This window comes from Lutjanus erythropterus, chromosome 9 (genome assembly GCF_056507025.1).
Source record: "Lutjanus erythropterus isolate fLutEry1 chromosome 9, fLutEry1.hap2, whole genome shotgun sequence".
NCBI lineage: Eukaryota > Metazoa > Chordata > Actinopteri > Lutjaniformes > Lutjanidae > Lutjanus > Lutjanus erythropterus.
In genome coordinates this window covers 41,685,670-41,705,547 of record NC_139325.1, presented here as the reverse complement: position 1 = coordinate 41,705,547, position 19,878 = coordinate 41,685,670, and the positions used below count along the sequence as shown (strand labels likewise).

The following is a 19,878-nucleotide window of genomic DNA, read 5'->3' as shown; positions in this document are numbered from 1 at the left end:
CGAATAACACGACTTTACACCTTCAAATTATACGCAGTGCATGTGCCAGTCATTTCTATTAACTTCTGTGTAGAGCAGATGGTCAGGTGACTTTCATTATCATCTATGGTCAGCTGATGTTCATTGTCATGGTAAGAAAAAAAAACATGTTGTCAACATTGTTTAAAAATCGCAGTTTGGGTGGGTTTAGGCAACAAAGCGACTTGGTTAGATTTAGGAAAGGATCATGAAGGTCAAGTCATGTGATCTAATGTTATGTAAGTTAATACTTTAAATAACAAATAACTTACTAAATAACTTTGCCATTTGGTTTTACATGGGACACAAATCTCACCTTCTGGGTGAAAGTCCTTTTTGTTTGACCCATCTACCCACCACACCTCCTCCATGCAAGGACTTTTTCTTTCTTTATACTATGTGTTAACAATAGGAAAGATCACCTGCACAAAAAACTGAACATTGGTGTATGCACTGCACGCAATTTCAAAGTCTAAAGTTTTGTCATTTGTACACAGATTGAAGAGAAGGAGCTGAATTCACATGTTTTGTCACTGCCCTTCGATGTCTCATATTTATGCACAAGCTGCCAGAAAGCCATTTTAACAAATGGTCAATGCAGTGAAACCATCTCGGTTTGGTTACGGCAGCACAACGACTTGGATAGGTGTAGAATAAGACCATGTTATTGTTTGTTTACTATAAGCTATAAGTTTAATGACGTTTTGGTTTTCAGATGGGACACAAACTGCGATCCCTGAGCCTCTTGGAAAGTCCTGTGTTTGTCTGAACCATTCATCTACCCCACCTCTTCTACACACACAATGTCAAAAGCCTGGTGCATTTCACACGGGTATGGATGGGTACCATGAGCGTCTGTATGAGTGGCTGATGGAAGCAGTGACAACAACATTGATATTTGATTTACTATTGTAAATTTTGCTGCTAATATGTTCATAGTTCTTCTTGTATTGTATAAGAGAATAAGAGCTCTTCACAGGTCCATAGTAACCAAGACAACCTCTGACCTGAGTCATGCCAGGTTAAAATTACATTCAGTCTAATCAGCTCAGGTAAGGCCCTCTTGTATTATAGAAGGAGAGTCTGTGTAAATATGTATAATCCTCAAGTGGATCTGAACAGACCTGTTATCAGCATGTGGAGCCTTATAATTACAGCAGGAGAAAAATGCCTTCTTTTGAGGAGAGGTGGAGAAAGTGAACTTTGAAATGTTGGTAAAAATTACATGTAGCGCTGCTCTTTTTGACCGCTGCTGCTCGTTAATTGGTGCCGCATCAGTCTGTTGTTCTCTCTATTTGGGTCTGTCGGGTCAACCGCATTTTGGATTGGGTCCAATTATTCTTGGGACTGTTTGAACCTGGTCTGCCTGTCCTTGGGCTGCGGTGGTAAGCAGCTAAGCACTTCAGAAGTACTTTATTCAAGTACAATTTAGACTAAACTGTGGGGCAATTCAGACACTCCAAAATATCAGTAAAAATATGAGGAGGAAAATATTAAAAGCTTTTATTGTAGTTGCTAAATCTAAATTAAAAGAGCCAGCGTGTCTTGACCACTGGTCTTCTAGGTCTTTGTCACGGCTTTAAAGAAACATACTTTGTTTAAAGCAACTTTGGAGTTAGTTTTCACAGTAAGATTTTAGAAACAAAAAAGTGATTTACTTAAATACTTCAGGTACATTTTACTATTAATACTACTGCTGCACTGCTAAAAGATTTGAATACTTCTTGCACCGCTGTCCCTGGGTCCCCTTTGTCTTTTCAGTGAGTTCAGGTGTATTTTCCACAAGTTTTTTCAGATTGGATGAAGACCAGTCAAGATCTCTAATTTGGATATTTCTACCACTATTGATGCCAATAACACATCGAATTAAAGTTTCCCAGCCAGGGTCAGCCGCTGGCATAAACAATACATGCAGTTTTTTTTATGGTCACAACTGTTAGTTGGGCCGATCACGATCAGTGTGACTTTCCAAGTTGTTTGCTCCTCTCACTTTGTTGACTTGCTCACTGTACAAATCACTGTGTAATGATGGTTAGCTGACAAGCAAATAACAAGAAATCAAGCTTCTTCTCATGATGTTTAAACTAAAATTAATAATACATCCATTACTTTCTAGCCAGCTTGACAGGTAAAAATGATTGTGGCTTCAATTTAATAGGTTCAAAATCAAATGTGACTTTAATGTTGCAAGAAAACAGTGGTAGGTAACGCAGCTAAGAGGATTGATGAGAGGTGCAGACCATGAAAAGGCACAGGCTGTAGGAGAAAATAGTTGCACATTCATAATTTATATGACAGTAACAACCTCAGTAATGTAGCTAACAAGCAAAGTGTGATCATTCAATCATGAAAAGAGTGTGTGTGATCTTTTTGGGCCACAAACAAAATCTTGTCCAGGGCCACCAAAATCCTAAGACCTCTGCTCATCTCTAGAAGGGAACCCCAGACCCATGAAGGATCTTGTGAGTGATCTTTTAAACCCACACCATGACATTTCCTGAACACTGGTCTGGTTTGTCCCTAACCTTCCCCAAAATTAACAAGATATTGCAAGAATTTTGCAAATCCAGGCTACATCTCTTCATCTTTTGCCGAATTTGACTCCATGCAATTCAAGACAAACTGCTCCATGACAAAATTGCTATTTATCAAAGTTTTTAGACTATGTTGGTAATCTGTTGGATACTTTATCTCAAGTGGAAACTGTTCGGAAAATCTCAGATGCCGAAGTTAATAATAATCTGCCACAAGCACATTTCTTGTAGTAGTATAAATCTGTCAACATGACTCATATAAATGGAGTGGCAACAAAAAAGTTGTAAAGTTACCACTAATTTATACATGACATCTCCTAAAATACGCACTTCACCACCACCCCTATCGTTTCTTTGTTATTTTATAAGTGGTAATTACATTTTAAAAAAATCCTTTTGTCATTCCTCCAACACGGTGAACTTTATAGGCATCTGCGCTCCGAGCACTCTGTGACAAGCTGCAGTTAAGAGCCTCCAGCCTGACAGCAGCGTGCTCACAGAGCCAGTTCAGCCATGTGGCTGATTCAGTTGTAAACATACAAACACTGTGTTCTGTGACATGCTGAACAAAGTCATGTGCTGGTGGCAGACTGAGTTTTTATTCTGCTATTGGGAACATTTTTTCACATGCTCTTCTATGTCTGCTTTGGATCTCTGACTCTATGTATAAAAACCACCACAATTTTTCTGTATTTATTCCTCCCTATCTCTTGCTCCCTTCCTTCCTCCCTGCATCCTTCCTTCCAGCTGGGCACGAGCCGACAAAACCTTCAGTTTGGCATTTGTAAAGCAGCCCTACCTTCTTGACGTAGCCCTGGATGAGCTCTGGGGTGGGCACCTGCTCGGCAGACAGACACTCCTCCAGCTGTAGTTTGTACGTTGGACAAACTGACTGGCTCCTTTCCGCCCTGCAGGCACCACAGTGGGGGAGAGAGGACAATGAGTTTCAGCCTTTCAGCCCAGCCTGCCTGCTGGACAAATGCTCACGACACACGAGGGTACCCATGCATTCACACACGTGCAAACACACACCCACAACTGGCCTAAATTTCTGAAATTGCAGTCATAAAACATCCAGAAACAGAGTGCTATTCACAGGCATCAAATCCATAATACAAAAATAACCCCCTATCAACGAATTACACTGCATCAAGAAGCTTTGTTAATGTTATTGTTGCCCTGTGGGAGGCGGGAGAAAAATACAATAAAACACTTAAGTGAGACAAAGATCCACATGGATGAAAGAAAACACATGGGGATTACAGAAAGCAGGAAATTCAATGCAAATCTCATCTTGCCCCCCCCGCGTCAGCTCTCCCCGCTGAGGCCATATCAGTATTTTCAGCAGGGAGAATCTATTTTTATGGTGTTGTATTTTCCTATTCTGTCCTCAGGAGGAAATCCCAGAGCTAGCCCCGAGGAGACGAATGCCCCAGCTTCCATCTCCCTGCTTCTCATCCTGTTGACAAGGGGAAGAAGCCCCGCGCGCCCTTTTCCTCAGTGTGCTACAGAGTCTACGTGCATGCACAGTAGGTGTGAGTATGAATGTCTGTGTGTGTATGTGAGAAAGAGACAGCTGTGTGTGTGTGTGCAACTCTGCCAGAGCCTTGGCTTTACATGGACACCTGATGTGTGAGGGGATAAAAGATGCATGCGTGCACGCTGGTGTGTGTATTAAAGGCTGTGCTTTCAGCCCCTGAGTTCATGCAAAGACTCCCTCTGACTTCACCCACAGTACACATCCCTGCATCTGTGTGTGTGTGTGTGTGTGTGTGTGTGTGTGTGTGTGTGTGTGTGTGTGTGTGTGTGTGTGTAAATGTTCCTGATGCTTTATCACTGTGACTTCTCTGTCACGCCCCCCATTGGATGCAGGTTGAGCAAGTTAATATATCAATACCAGAGGTGAAGAGGTTTTGCAAGGCAAGTCTTTGCACTCACGTCAAATCCAAAGTCAAGACAGGCAAGTCCTGAGTCAAGTGAGTTTCCACCATTGGGCTGTTTTGGGTTGTACTGTGTGGGTTAAAATTGTTTTGGGTGGGTGGACAGAATTTGGGCTGGTTTACCCTGTGTTGGGCTGGTCTTTAAATACATGAATAATTACAGTGTATTAAAAATAGTATTTATTAGATAGGTAAATTCATCCAGTCACTCAGTACAACTTTGATACGACTTGTAACACTACAGTATCATTATTTGTTTGGCTGTTTGATAGCATGGGATTGCGTGTACTTCTCTCTGTCCCTCTTCATGCATGTGTGTGTGACTGGGGCGCACTGTCACGGCTTGTTGCAGCTTACTAAGTTAAATAAATTAAATTAATAATTAGTTTATGTTATTTGCACTGTCCCTTTATTTGTTCTTCCTTTTTTTTAAGGCAGAAGGCAGAAATAAAAAAAAAACATTTTGTGGTTGCAGTCTAGCCCACTTGTGAATACTAATTGTTATTTTATTATTGTCATGATGAAAAATTGTTATGAACTACAGTAAAAATAATTGCTGTTGTTTCATTTGTTTATTATCAAAATGACTTCTGTGTTTTTTTCATTTGGATTGATCTTGAGCATTTCTTGAAATGGAAAACAATCTGTTTTCGAGTCTAAACAAGTCACACTGCGCTCTTCACCAAACGTAATGCCTTCGATCCCACAAGTATTTCAACTTATCATGTTTCATTAATCTCTGATGACATGTATTGATCATTTTATGATTTATTGCAGTAAATATAATACAGATTTTTCTCTTAAATAACAGAATTTAATCTTCAGGCTTGGGGGGGGGGGTATCAAATATTTTTAAAAGACTAAAGTCCATGTCGAGCTGGTCCTTTGTGAATTTGTCAAGTTGAGTCTAAAGTCATCAAATTTATGACTCGACTCTAACTCAAGTCCAAATCATGTGACTAGGGTCCACACTGCTGTCAGCTATGAACAATATTTGGGAAAGTGGTAAAGCTCACGGCCCCCCACCACACATTTTTTATCAGTCACCAACAATATCAGGAGAAACAACTAATAAAAAAGGATCCGAGTTGAATTTTTGTGAAATAACAGCCAGCATGATAGTATCAGCAAACTTGTTTGTTTATTTTCAAAACATAAATCATATTTGTTCCAGTTTCTTGCACCCCATGCTGATCCTTCATGCCCCCCTGCAGAGGTTGTATGCCCCCCCCCCCCCCCCCCCCCAGGCAGTTTGACAACCCCTGTTTTAAAGGAAAGGTTTCTGAGGAAATTCGCTTATTCGCCGTCTTGCAACTGGCTAAGACATAGCTGAGAGCAAAACTTCCCTTTTGACATTTTGGTTTCTGTATGGATTAAACAAAGGAGATATAACCTAACCTATAAGCTAACAGCTGCTCTGGCTCCAGCTTCATATTTCGCATACAGATATGAAAGTCGAGCTTCTCATCTAAAGCTCGGCAAGAAAGCAAATAAAAAATGTCAAATTCTTCCTTCAAGCCCCAAGTGTGTCACACAGGCTTTCTATTAAAAATTTGTAGTCTCCGAGCTCAAGCTGAGATAACTCGAGTAATTTTCTGACAATGCTCCTTCTAGAGTCACAAAAGAGTTACACAACCGTTTTCACAGGCTGTGTAGCACAACCTGTGACTAATAAATTCACATTGACATATAAAGTTGAGGGAGAGCCCCTTTAAGGTTTGCAAGAGCTGCCAGAGGTTTTATACACAAAAGACACAAGCCTGTCCCACCATATTCACAGGGAACCTGAGAGTGAGATAAGTTTTTTTTTATATTTTCTAGAACTGTTTCCATGATGAGTCTCTGCAGTGTTTCTTATCCAACCTGTCAAAAAATATGCCTATATTCACTTTGCATGTCATTTTACTCTCTGAATAAATGTTGCTTTTAATAAATCTTTGGGTTGCACTTAGTTTTACAGTGTACTAAACACAAGAAGATGACCTTTTAAACATTAAATTATACACCTTAAATTAAACCAAAATTATAGACAGTATTAGACCATTGTTAGCCTTTATTAGAGGGTAATCTGGGGCACATTACAACAAAAATGTACTGTAAACTAAAGTGCATTATGTCCCACTGTTGGACCCCTATTAGACTTTCAGTTAATTTGTGACACATTACAACAGAACTGAACTGTAAACTAAAGTGTATTATTTCCCACTGGTAGAACCATATTAAACTTTATTAGAGGGTGATTTGGGGCACATTACAACCAAAAATGTCCCATAAACTAAAGTGACACTTTAAGAGACACGTTATGAACACGTTACGAACTGAACTGTAAACTTAAGTGTATTGTTTCCAACTGTTAACCTTTACTAGACTCTATTAGAGGGTAATTAGGGACACACTGCATCAGAACTGTACTGTAAACTAAGATGAAATCACATTTCTGCTACTTACTAAATTCAAAACATGTGAACCAGATCTATAATGTAAAGGCCAAAATTATAGAGGTAGAGCAATATTTTGTCTATGGGTGACTGCACAGACTTAATGTATGAATGTAGGCAGATAATGTGAATTGTTCAAAGAAGCGGGCTGCTAATTCTATGACGGTGTGTCTCAAATAGCAAATATGGGATTTCACTTTAGTTTACAGTGCAGCTCTGTTGTAATTTGTCCCTATTTGCAACCTAAGTCTAATAAGGGTCTTAGCTTGGGAAACAATACATTTTAATTTACAGGACAGTTCTGTTGTAATGAGTCCTGAAAGACCCTTCAAAGGCTCCAATACTATTTAACAAAGAACATATTATTTCTTGTTTTGTCTAATTTGATATAAAGTACGGTTGTTATGTCTTGTTAGTGCACTCCGAAATAAAGTGTGACCAATCTTCACTGGCTTGCTGGGGTTAAAGTACTCGTGTTTTTCCTCAATTGATTTCAGAATGACACAGTTTTAAAATCACTTTAAACCCTGGCCCAAGGCTTTTTGTTAGATTTCACAGCATAACCAATGGGCACTTATGTCATCCATTCCAAAAAGCCCCCACTCCCCAAAAAACATAGTCACCACACTTCTACTCTGCTGTCACTGACACCCATTGCTGCATGTATATCGCTGTCGCAGCACACAGCAGAGCAGAAACTGGGCCGACTGACTCGTTAAGTGCAAACTTCACACGCTCTGTGAAACATTCATTACAACGAGCCGAGAGCCGGCTCTCGTTTTTCGCAGCGTCATAACGTTCAAAGGCAAAATGGAACAAGAATCTATCAATAAAATAAAAATTATTCAGTCCTGCAAGAGAGATTTTTTTTTTTAATCGAGACTAGCACTTAAGCATGGTAGAATACGATTTCATTTCGTGGTGTCAAACGTTTTGCACGGAGGTGTCACCTCGTTTTTAAATGGTGAATAACTCATTTTGGAATAAAACTCTGAATGGAAGGAGATTTCTGCAGGCAGAGCGTCAGGGAGGGAGGGAGAGAGAGAGAGAAGGGTGAGAACAACAATTCAAACGGTGCACTCAGTCCTGGAGGGAGGCCTCGGGTTAAAAATAGCAGCTGCATCACCTGCAGTCCATCTTCTCTGTGTGAAACGGTGACTTTTCATGCAGCGTGCAGCGCCGGCTGTCAACCTCTGAGGTCTCATGTGGTTAGACGGGTGTCAAATGCCTGCCTGCCTGCCTACCTGGAGCTCCCTCCTGGGTTAATACACCTGCTAAACCCCCCCTCCTCCTCTTGTCTGCCCACAGATGGGTCACATGCTTTGTTTCGCCATAGAACATCTTGTGTTGGACTAATCACTCCCACTGGAGCTGAACGTTCACATGCTAACTAATTGCGTATTACCTGTTAATGGCCTGCTTTGGGATTTGTTTTAGGAGCATAGTGGCTATATCATTTGTAAATGTGCGGTTTCCAATTACACTGTGTTCACTGAGGTATGAAAAAGGACTGTGCTGTTGACATATTATTGTTTTTCAGTGGAAGTCAAACTGTAAAAAAAATGTCTACAACCAGTTTAGTCTTCCTTTGTTTAAACTTTTCAGAACAACCTGCGAACTCCATTGAGCTTAATTTGTTAAAGAAATTTGCATAAAGTGGTCAACTTCTTTCTTAATTATACAAGTGGAACCATTTGGGGCAATAAGTGCTCATTTATTGAGTGTTTTTGTTAATGGAGTTTCTATAGGCGCTCTCTTATTTGTCTGTGCAGCAATAGTCACTACAAGCGATGTAGATGTGATATTTGAGACTAGGACTCCAGTCAGCCATAAAAATAAGAACCTCTTGAGCTCTGAGATCAAAACTTTCTAAAGTTTTGACATGGTAGAATCTTTGAACATTAAACAAGACTAAGAGGCTGCAGTGTGTACTCAGTTTATCCACTTCTTTGAAATGAGGTTTACAGTTTCTTCATTTTCTGCAGATAAATTCAATATCAATAAAAGTAAACAATCAATAAGGGGAACCAAGGCAAGTAAACTACAGTTTATCCACCCCGTTGTTTGTCTGTGTGCCTGCACTTAGCATAGAGTGCTTTGAGCAAGCCTGAAAAAAGGGAACTGTGAGAATTTTTGTCTTTGTTGACACTGAGTGGTCTGAAATTCTATGTCATGCTTGTGCACAATGGCTGTCCCTCCATCCAGCTGTCAGTCGTCTCCTCCAGAGCTGGCTGGCTCTGAATTTATCTGTGCTTTTTCCACTATGCGGGGTGCGTTTTTGACCAACTTGTAAAAAAAAACCAAAAAAAAAAAAAAACACTGAAGGAAACAAAGCTCTGCATCACAGATGTGTACGAGGAAGTCCGAAAGTTCAAAATGAAGATGCTTTTCAGTGGGAAAAAAGACAGCTTTTTTGGATAACAGACCAAGCAGCTGATGGACAAACAAGTATCAGCACAAAAGTCCAAGAAAACATTTTTCTCACCAGAAAATGTAACAGTGAAATTGAAACCAACTGAGCTCTATGAGGAGCACATGGTGGCTGCCCTCAAACTCACAGTCAGTTTGGATCAATTCTATGAAGAATTCTGTGAAAGCTGGGAGGAAATACAGAAAGACAGACAGGATAGCGGGCAGCAGTTTTCCACAAAGTGCAAAAAGCCAACCTGATCAACACGTTCACGATCGTCTCATTTGTCCTCAGCGTGCCGGGCTCAAATGACTTTGTGGAGAGGATTTTCTCTCCATTCAGTGGTCAGACTCAAGGAACAGATGCAGCACAGAGCTGTTCAAAAATGAACTGTGACTCGTCTCTGGCTGTGCAAAGGGACGAAAGACTCCGTCAAGAGCAGCAATAAGTATCCATGGAAAAAGTAAACTTGGTGAGTCATGCTCATCTTTTGTATTTGATTTTTTTCTTTTGCCTGTTTTTTATTGTAAAGTACCAAAGGCCATGTGGTTACATAATGATACAGTACAGATTAAAGGGAATATACAAATCTTCTGCCTTTCCAGTTTAATCAGGATATGAATAAACACTGTGTTCACACATCATGACACTGCCATGGACCTGCACACCTGTCCCTTGTCCGGTAGTGAAAAAGATGGCAACCCTAATGTCAGCACCACTTGTTATGGTCAGTGTGGGGGATGTCTGATAGACCTGCAACATGAAATGTGCTTATTAACCTAAGCATTAATTTTGCTAAAAATAAGGGGAGGATGTAACCATCTACCTCAGATCACAGTACGTGCCCTAACTTTGCAGAGCATCATCTCTCATCATCATCATTTTTGTCAGTGAGTTTATTAGCTGGTGTAAAAACTTTCCCACCATGGCATCCCTCACTAATATGGTCACAAAAAGAAGATTTGCTAATAAGCTCTAAAGACAAAGTACAGTAGAGGCTGATGGGAGACATCTGGGAATAGAAGACTGGGAATAATTAATGTCTGTAAAAGAAAATTGTGCCGATCTCGTTGAGTCGATGTTATAATATTCACTGAATAAGTGAAAACTTTGACCTGCTGGTGAGGAAAAGACAGCAGGACACTGGGGTAACTTCAATTCATCCTCTAGGACAGTTGTTGTCAACTTTTTCAAGTCACGACTGCCCTGTCTGCTTGAGAATTTTCAGGAATTAATGTACAATGTATAACGGCACAGATTATGTAATGCAGAGTGCTGCTTCCTGACTATCATTTTATGCCACTTGCCACAATATGCCATTTTATTTTATTCTCCACAACCATCTGGCAACCAATAGAAATGATCTTACAACCCCTTTGGGAGTCCCAGACTCCAAAGGCTCTAGGGCCCTTGAATGTCTACAGCAGTTTTATAGCAATCCATCCAATAGTTTCCAATACCGTATAGTTCGCTAAAAAAATCAACTTCATGGTGGTGCTAGAGGAAAAGTCAGTGGGCTGCAGGACGTTTTTCCTCACCACAGTTGCCTCATTGCTTGCTCTTGATGGGAACTATTATCTTTATAAAGAGTAAAAAAACTCCATCACTTCTTGTGCACAGGACTGTATTTCAGAGGAAAGAAATGAGGAGTGAAAGAAGTCAAAGGTTGTATAGGGTTTAAAATAATCACTGCCAGACTAACAAAGTATGCAGTCAGTAAAGTGGTTTAAATTATTGCTTTAATGTAACCTGCTTCAGAAAATTGCTTGAGAGGAGTTGATTTGCACTTACTACATACAATAAAAGCTTTTCTCATGCTACAGAAAGAAAGTCAAGGCTGAATAAAAACCATTTTCACATTGTAGTCGGCAAATTAGCAAAAATGTGAATTCACCCCTGTTCGTTTTGCATCAGGAATAGAGCCGTGTCAGACCTCTCACCCACCTCCATCACACACCACTCATTTACGGGTATAACGACATAGTCAGGGAACGTCTGAACCCATGTTTAGTACTCTGGCATTGTGGAGCTTTAATAACATAGCACACCCCTCCTAATGTCACATTTTCACACATTTGTGAATAATTTCACCGGAGCGAATCCCCCTCTAATGGTTTTCAGCCCGTACCTCTTTATTTCCCTCTTTCTCCATCTCCCTCTTATGCTCTCCACCCTTCTCCTACCTCTCAACCCATCTCTCTCTTTCAATCCCTCGCTTTTCTCTGCCTGAGCACACCGGAGCTCCTTGCAATTACCCAATAATGATGAATATATCCCATCAGACATTGCCTGCTGAACTGTAACCCTATTCCATCGCAATCAAATTGAACACTGGGAAATTTGACAGTTGACATTTAAAAATTTCAAACGGTCCAATCCATTCTGTCTGCATTGCAGTTTTTTTTCTCTCTTCTTCTTTCCCGCAGCAGGTTGTAGCAGAGGGTGGGGGCCGCTGCCGATGACAAATTGCCATTTAAGGTCTCTAAAGTTTCAACCTACTTAACCAGATCCGTCATTCGGGTGACAGTGTCTTAACATTTACAGATGACATGCCGCTGTATGTACACAACCTCTGTGCAGTTCCTGACTGTGAACGGATTCCTGCAGCGTCACCCCCTCCATGTAAAGTGCCTTGTTGGCTGAGCTTTTCACTCTGAGGCTAATACTGTAGAGACTTGACTGTGATTGTGTCCACAGACATACTGTGCATGCTAAATAAAGAGCCGCTGTACACCAGGCAGTTCCTCTACCTTGACTCTCGCTTTCTTTTCAGTGCAGTTGCAGAAAAAAGCTGTATGTTTTGGAGCGACGGATGAATGGCTGCTCGTTGTCATGCTTTCAGTCCCATTCACTGTAAACCCCCTCCTGCTCTTCTTCTTCTTCTTCTTCTTCTTCTTCTTTTTCTGCTTTTGATTTCTGACAGCGAAGGGGAACTGGAGAGGAGATGCTCTGCTTTTTGGTTTCTCTTATTTCTCTTCCTTCATTTTTCCCTGGTGGAGATTTGGATTCCCCTGGGCTGGCGCTGATGTGAGCAGCTGTCTCCACGGTGACAGACGCCGGAGATAAAGCTCGGGCCCTGCTTTCGGCCAGGGCCATCAAAGGATGGTAGACTCCTCTGCCCTTTTCACTCAATATTTCTCCCTTTCTCTTTTTTTTTATCCCATTCAGCCTCCTTCAGTCTTCCTCTCTCTGCTTCTTCACACTCCAACTGTGATTTTCTTTTCTTCCTCTCTTCCCACCTCATGGTGTCTTTTTCTCCAAAACAAGGCAAGCATGTCTTTTTTTTTTTTTTTTTTTTTCTTTTAAAAAGAGACATGCAGTCCATTCAGCTGTAGCCTTTTCATACAGAATCAATATTTCTGTTTTGCAGCAGCAGAGGGCTGAGGAGTGTTTGGACTGTTTGTGCAACTGTCTGGACATACCGAAAATGAACCCGAGGTGTTCAACACAACAGCATGGGAGGTGATTACTAATAGACACAATCTGCAGGAAGGCAGGGCAGATAAGGTGCCATGCATTTCAACTATATGACCTTCTAAAGCACGGCTGACTGCCTTATTTTCACCACACAGTAGGTGTGTTATAGTCACTGTAATACATTTACAAAACAGGTGCTAAGTAATGGGAGTTATTTCAGTCAATCAGGGTTTCAAAAGTAAAAGTCATGTTCATTTTCTGACTGGCAGTTCCAAGGCTTCATCAGTATAAAAGATCAAAAGTTCGTCTGCATCTTTGATTTAAAAGTCAAAGATATGAGCCTGTGTTCATGAAAACATAAGGAGAGAAGTCAATTACAACTCCCAAACGTTTCAGTAAGAAACATTCAATCACTGAGCTTAAAATTCCTTTTAGCATTTAACTAAAATTAGCTAAATTCCATTTAGCAGTTTAAATAAGTTTACTTGCAGATTCTGGGTCAAGATTGGATTAATTCAGCAACTGTTCTTCTTTGTTTTTTCTCCCCGATGGTAACGATGAACAGTTCATGCCTCTGACTGGCTGCTTCTCAATAGTAATGGCTGCTGGGGCTCAGTGGTACTGTGGTATGAAGTGCCATCTGCTATACAAACTGATGGGAAAAAACAAAACATGATTTCTAATGAATAAGATGAAATACTTAAAACCGATGGCCATAACAACCTGTGCTATTGTTAAATTCAATACACTCAGGAACAGAGAGGAAATCATTAAAAGGAAATTTTCAAATGGGAATTTTAAAGTGGGAAAAAAACACTTCATGACTCCCAGTGATTTAATCAAGACCACCTAAACAAAGGCCAAGTCATAACCAACACCTGAGTTCATCAAGACCGAGACAAGACCATGACCAGACATAAAAAGTGACAAAAATTTCAATATAGAAAGTTTTTGTTTGCATTTCTGAGTAATGATGTTAACGAATGAATCAGACAATGCACAGGCCGACACAGAGTCCTTTTTCTCTGAGAATATAATAATAATAATAATAATAACATTATTTATATAGCACCTTTAAAAACAGAGTTTACAAAGTGCTTTGACAGACAAAGTAAAAGAGCACAAGAGCAGGATACCATGGAAAAATAACAGCAGAGGGCCAAACAGGAGTAAACTAAGGATGAAGTGAAACAAGACACAAGCAAAGACACTAAAACATAGAAAAGTAAAAATGTGGGCGACTCTGAGATGAGACCAATCTAACACATTGCCACTGTATTTCTGCATACAAAAAATGGGTAGTAAGAAAAACTAACTAAAATATTGCTTTAATGTAAATCATCTGAGGTTGAAAAGGTGGCTAATCGAAAAAGCTATATGGCTGACAGAATCAAAGTTTTCAAGTAAACCTCGATGTTGTTGCTTCTTCTGCTTTACAGAAACTCGTTAATTTACTGTCACTCAGAGATAAGCGCTTCCACTTAACCAGAAAGGCAAAATATATATATTTAATTAAAAAGTGACAGCATTTGATGCTTATTAAAATGAGTTATGTTTTAAATTTCCTGGGAAGTGATCTCACGCAGCTGTGTAACTATGACTATTCTCAGAGGCAAAGGCAGAGTACACGCCTCAAAACGTCTTAAGGGTACTCTTTTAACATTTACCTTTTTAATTAAAAACTTCATCTTGAAATGAAGGCAATCCTGATAAACAAAGGTGCCTCAGATTTAGAAAAAAAAGACCTGGATTTGAGCAGTGTGACTGTATAGCAACAAGTTTTTAAAAAGATTTTTGTTTTTCTGTCAGAGGCTTCCGTTTCTTCCTGCAGCTGTCAGGTGACTGACAATGAGCGGGGCGTATCGCAACACCTTGCACCGCGCCGCACAACAAAATTACAGTGAACAATGATAAAACAGAAAGTTTGACAAACCCAAATTAAGTTGTCATGTTTGCTGTGATGAATTATCTCACGCTGTGGAGGTTGTTTCTCACACTGTACGACAAGAAAAAGCTGTAGTTTCCTCTGAAGGGAGGAAAACAAACCCTGATATCTCCAACAAACACCAGCAGGGATGAGGGAAAGGTAACAGACATGTCAGACAGTCGGCATTAACTTGAAAACAGTTTTTCCCCAGGACACAATTTCTGCACTCTCTCATTGCACCTAAGAATTTAAATTATCATCGGCACACATTTGCACAAACCAATTAATTGCGTCCCTTCTAATTTATTGCTTTTTGACTGTTTTGTTCTGGTTCGGTTTATTGCTTACTTTTCTTGTCTTATAGTTTTCCTCTTTTGTGATGAATCCTTACATTTTCTGTTAGTTCTCCCATCAGGATCAAGATCAGATCAAGTTTCATCTTATTTTTATCTTATCTTAAATTCATCTTTTCAGCAAATTCCCTCCAGCCTCCTCCTTCTCCCTTCTGAATCACGTCTCTGATCTTCTGTTCATTCATTTTTCTGAAAACAACAACAACAAAACCCCTCCACAGTAAGTCTGTCTTTAGTATTTATTTTATGTCTTCTGTGTCGTTTTTGTTACATGATCAATCTGTGGTTGCTACAGAACTGTCAGGACACAGCGGCTCTGATTATTACACTCCTTACTCTTGGTTGCTTGTAATATTGGGTATTGGTTTTCTGCAGTTATTGTACTGTCACTGTGGGTGAGAGCTTTAGCTAAATGACTGAGACGTCAATGTAGATTAGCAGCGGTGGTGTTATGTTCATGCTCAGCAGTGAAGAAATTACAGAAATTGTTTGTCTGTATTCAGAATGGTGCTTTAAGCTGTCAGGATTCTGCTCAGGTGCAGGGGTAGATTTAGTCATTTTGGGGCCTTTAAGGAAAACACAGACATGATGCCTTCCACATCCTTTGTTCTCACCCTTTTTTAATGTTTGAATAAATAATAAGTAATAAAAATATACTTTTATTTATTTTTGTCTGATGGCAGGGTTAGATACTTCTGTATCTCTTGACAGTAGCAGGATGAACGGGGTGTGACTTGGCTGGGTATTTTCTGCTTCCTTCTTTTTTTTTTTAGCACTGCTTGGGTGAAAAGTTGAGCTGTTTGTTTGCCATTTTAGCCTATGGAGTTTTAACATTCATTCATTTATTATCTGTAACCACTTGTCAAAGAAGGGTTGCAGGGCGGGCTGGAGCCTCTCCCTGCTGACACTGGGCGAGAAGCGGCCCTGGACAAGTCACCAGTTCATCTCAGTTCTTGCACGTAGAGACAGAGAACCACTCATGCTCACATTCACACCTGAGGCTAATTTAGAACCACCAATTAACCCATTAACCTGCATGTCTTTGGACTGTGGGAGGAAACTGGAGTACCTGGAGAGAATCCGCGCAGACACGAGGAGAATATGCAGTGTGTTAGCATTTTTACTGCAGTTAGCAAACATTCAGCTACTGGCTGCATCCAGAACTCCTTATCAACATGCTACTGAGGATGCTAAAGTGCTACATTTATTAGTATGTATGAAACCTCAGTACAAAATCAGTATGTGAATTGCCCATTTACAGAGAAATATTCAGCCTGTTTTCATTCCCAACTTGTCAATAACTGACATTTTGTCTCCGCCCCTCAGCGATTCATACAGACTTGCACAAGTACCCGTTAGCTGCAGAAAGAGGCGCAGAGGGCGTTCAAGTGGGTTAAATGCAAACCCATCCACGGCTGGTTTGAGACGCTCCAGGCTTTCAACGTAGTCTGAGGAGGGAGGAGATGGTGTGTCACATAACTTTGGTCTTGTGAGTCGCTTTTGTTCTCTAAACCTACCCAACCTGTGACTGTTTCACAACATATTTAAAGGCTTTCTGGCAGAAAGGTCTCATACAGTCCTAAAAGGTAACTTGTACATTGGTATGAGATGCTGAGGGGTGTGACAAAGCAGCACTGGTAGTTGATGAACTGGGATGAGACTGGTTTGGATGCTCACAGCGTCTTATAGCATCGCCAGTGGGTTAATATTGGTATAAACAGACAACTCAGTGGGCCTTTTGCAGCTGATTGAGATGCTGAAAAGACATGAGTCCTATCTGATGAGATGGGTTCATGTGATGTGTAAAATTATCTAAATAAATAACAATGATGAAGTTGAGAAGTCTGAGGTTTGCAACTAAAATTAAATGTTTGTCATTACAGAAAGAGTTATTACAGAAAAAGTACCGAACATGGTATACCGGTGCTGAATTCCAGGTACTGTATCGGTTCAAATGTGGACAAAACAAAAGAATGTAACAAGAGTAAGATGAAGCTCATAAAACATTCCAAAGTAGAAGTGAAAGGTTCAAATGCTGGATCTCCTCAGACAGAGGACAGACACTCACTTATAGCCGACACACACCCTCACACACATCCATGCCCTCCAGCCAGGGAACACTGTTTTGGTAAACAGGCCTGGACTTCAGAGCCAGACAGAGCAGCCACTGGGGCTTCAGCTGCCGGACTCAGCTTGTCTGCATGTCACTGCTGCCAGGGAAAAGAAAAACAAAAAAACATTCACCTCATAGCTTCAATCTTTTTGATTGTCATGTTTTTTCTTGAACTGACTTTATGGTACATGGTCCTGAATAAACTGATCAGATTTCATGACCCCTGGGCTGTCAGAGCCATTCAAAAACCAAGGATGAATTTCCCCAAAAGCTACAGCAGTTTTTTATTTTCTGGAGAAAGTGATTTTTTTTTAGACAGATTCAGACCAAACAAAAAGCAACCTCTACCCTCCACCATACATCACCCCCCCAACCATGCCCTTCAACCATCCTTGGAGCTGCTCCCTGGCGTCCTTCCCTGACCGAATCCCCCCCCCCCCCCCCCCAATAGTTCCCAGGACAGGGGGGCTCGGGCAAAGGGCTGGAGGGCAGATGTAGGGGGCGGCGGTGACTTTGGGCCATGCGGACAGTTTTGGCCAAAGCAATGAAAGAGTTGGAGATAGACGATTGAGATTATTGCTGACTCACGTCCAAATACAGCTGCCCACATGACAGCTTGCAGAGCCACAAACAGATGTTGTGATGCTCTGCTGAAGGTTGTATGACTGATATGAAATGCAACATGATCCTCCACTGATTTTTTTAAACGGTAGTCGGTGTAGAAATCCCACTATTTGCATGTATTTCACATTACCAACATAATAAAAAAAACATTTCTGAAACATAAAAGTGTCTGTAAACATGTTTAATCATCATATAAACCATAATGTCACTCACCAAATAGCCAGCACACCATTTTTGTGCCATTCAACACACGAAGATAAAAGCAAAATCTGCTTCCCATCAAGTGTTTTTCTGCTTAATGACACCAATTAAGGTTCATTAGTAATCAACATATTTTCTTAAGTGACTTTAATGGCTACACTATTTTGTGATAATAAAGGTCTTATTCTCAGGGGTGTTGCTAAGACGTCTGAGGCCCCTGAAAGATGATTTCCTCAGGCCAGCTCCCCGCCTTTGTTTAGTGAATCCCATTTCTCCCTCTCCCTTTAATTGTTACAATTTTTCAATCCCTGTGATGAGGCTTATTGAAGATGGGTGCACGGGGCATTTAAAAATAGGGTTTAAGATGAAAATCTCCTTTTATAGGTACAGGTATTTTTAAGTACCTATCTGTAAACGTCAATAATTTTATGTATTTATTTATTTGAAAAGGGACAATGTACATTTCTCAACATTGAAAGAATTGTAAATGTACCCCGGCTAGTTTTCTGCACAAAATACCCCAGAATATGGAGACGGTTTTGCCTGGATATTTCAAACAATGACCCATATATGATGAAATCCATGAGGATACTCTGCAGTCACGGCACTGTAAGATGTTAAATCTGGAGCATATCTTATCTCCAGATTGGGATCACTTAGACACCATCAGAATATGGAGCTAAGATATTTTTCCAATATGACCAATGCCGTATTCTGAATGCCACGAACATGCTTCAGTCACACAGAGTGATGATACTCTATGGATTTGGTCATATTCTCATCAAATACTCCACACATTTCAATACATGGCATGAGGCCATATTAGGATACTTTTTAATATGTATGCAAAATCAGATGCATCTGGACAAATACATTATATGAGGCAAATGGTGGCTTAGTATTCGATCTGGTATAAAGCAAAAAAACATATATGCATACATTATTTTACTGGAAAACAAACTAGAATGAGGCCATTGTCGCTAAACTGGAAGTGGATATTTGAGTTTCTGTTATTTGGTGGTTGGATTATAACTAATGTTCGGACCCTTTTCTCCCCTTTCCAGATAACTACAAATTTAATAGTCAAAAATCACTGTCATGTGGCTCTTACCCGTCGTTGAGTCGGACCAGGATGGCCCGGTAGAGCTGGTGCTGTGGGCTGTTGGACTCTGGACCACAGGGGTGGATGAACGGGTGAACGGCTGCCAGAACAAAGCCCTGCTGGTAAAGCTCCTGCAGCTGGCTCGGCAGCTCTCGCACCGACGACAGACGCAGCGTGGATGTCCCACCTGAAACACACCAAACAGGGGAAGAACGTGTGAGACAAAACAATTTGGACAGAGAATGAAAAGTTCACCTTAATTTTTTATTTTTCTATGTGCACATCTTTGCTGTCAAGCAGTAATGGCTGTGCTGTTTTTTTCAAGAAATGGCTCAATACCGCTTTTTTTAAATGATACTGCAACCTTGAGTATTTCCTGATAAGATCTTTCCCCTCTCCTGAACAACTGAGCTCTTATAATAGGTATAATAGTTATAATAATATGTTTGTATGGATGCACTTTGCTAAACCCAGACATCTAAAAGAACACCATGCTCGTATGTGAAATATACTCATGTGACAGAAGAAATACACTCAGTTATGCTGTCTCTTTTCATTTAAACCTTTTCAAACACAGAACTTTTAGGAGTATTTTTGATTGTTAGTTAGTTTAGCTTTTTCTTTAAGCTATCTCTCTTTTTGCACTGAACTTTTCTGGGGAAAGTTAACAGTTTCTTACTGATCAAACAGAGCAAGCGGAACTGTGACTTGTTTATGAAATTTGAGTTTTCTGTGTTCCTTGTCTGATAGCTGTGGTTGTGGTCACTGCTCATGTTCATAATGCAATTATTCTTCTGTTGA

The 19,878-nt window shown here is 40.4% G+C and overlaps 1 protein-coding gene across 1 annotated transcript in view; it reads right to left on the bottom strand.

Annotated features, from left to right (window-relative positions):
• rftn1b (raftlin, lipid raft linker 1b) overlaps window positions 1–19,878 on the bottom strand; it is a 152,157-nt gene that overhangs the window by 63,438 nt on the left and 68,841 nt on the right. The window contains exons 3-4 of the mRNA XM_084727637.1: window positions 19,087–19,264; window positions 3,352–3,460 (exon numbers count right to left, since the gene is read on the bottom strand). Coding sequence (XP_084583763.1) covers window positions 3,352–3,460; window positions 19,087–19,264 — 287 coding nt within the window. The remainder of the gene's footprint in view (window positions 1–3,351; window positions 3,461–19,086; window positions 19,265–19,878) is intronic.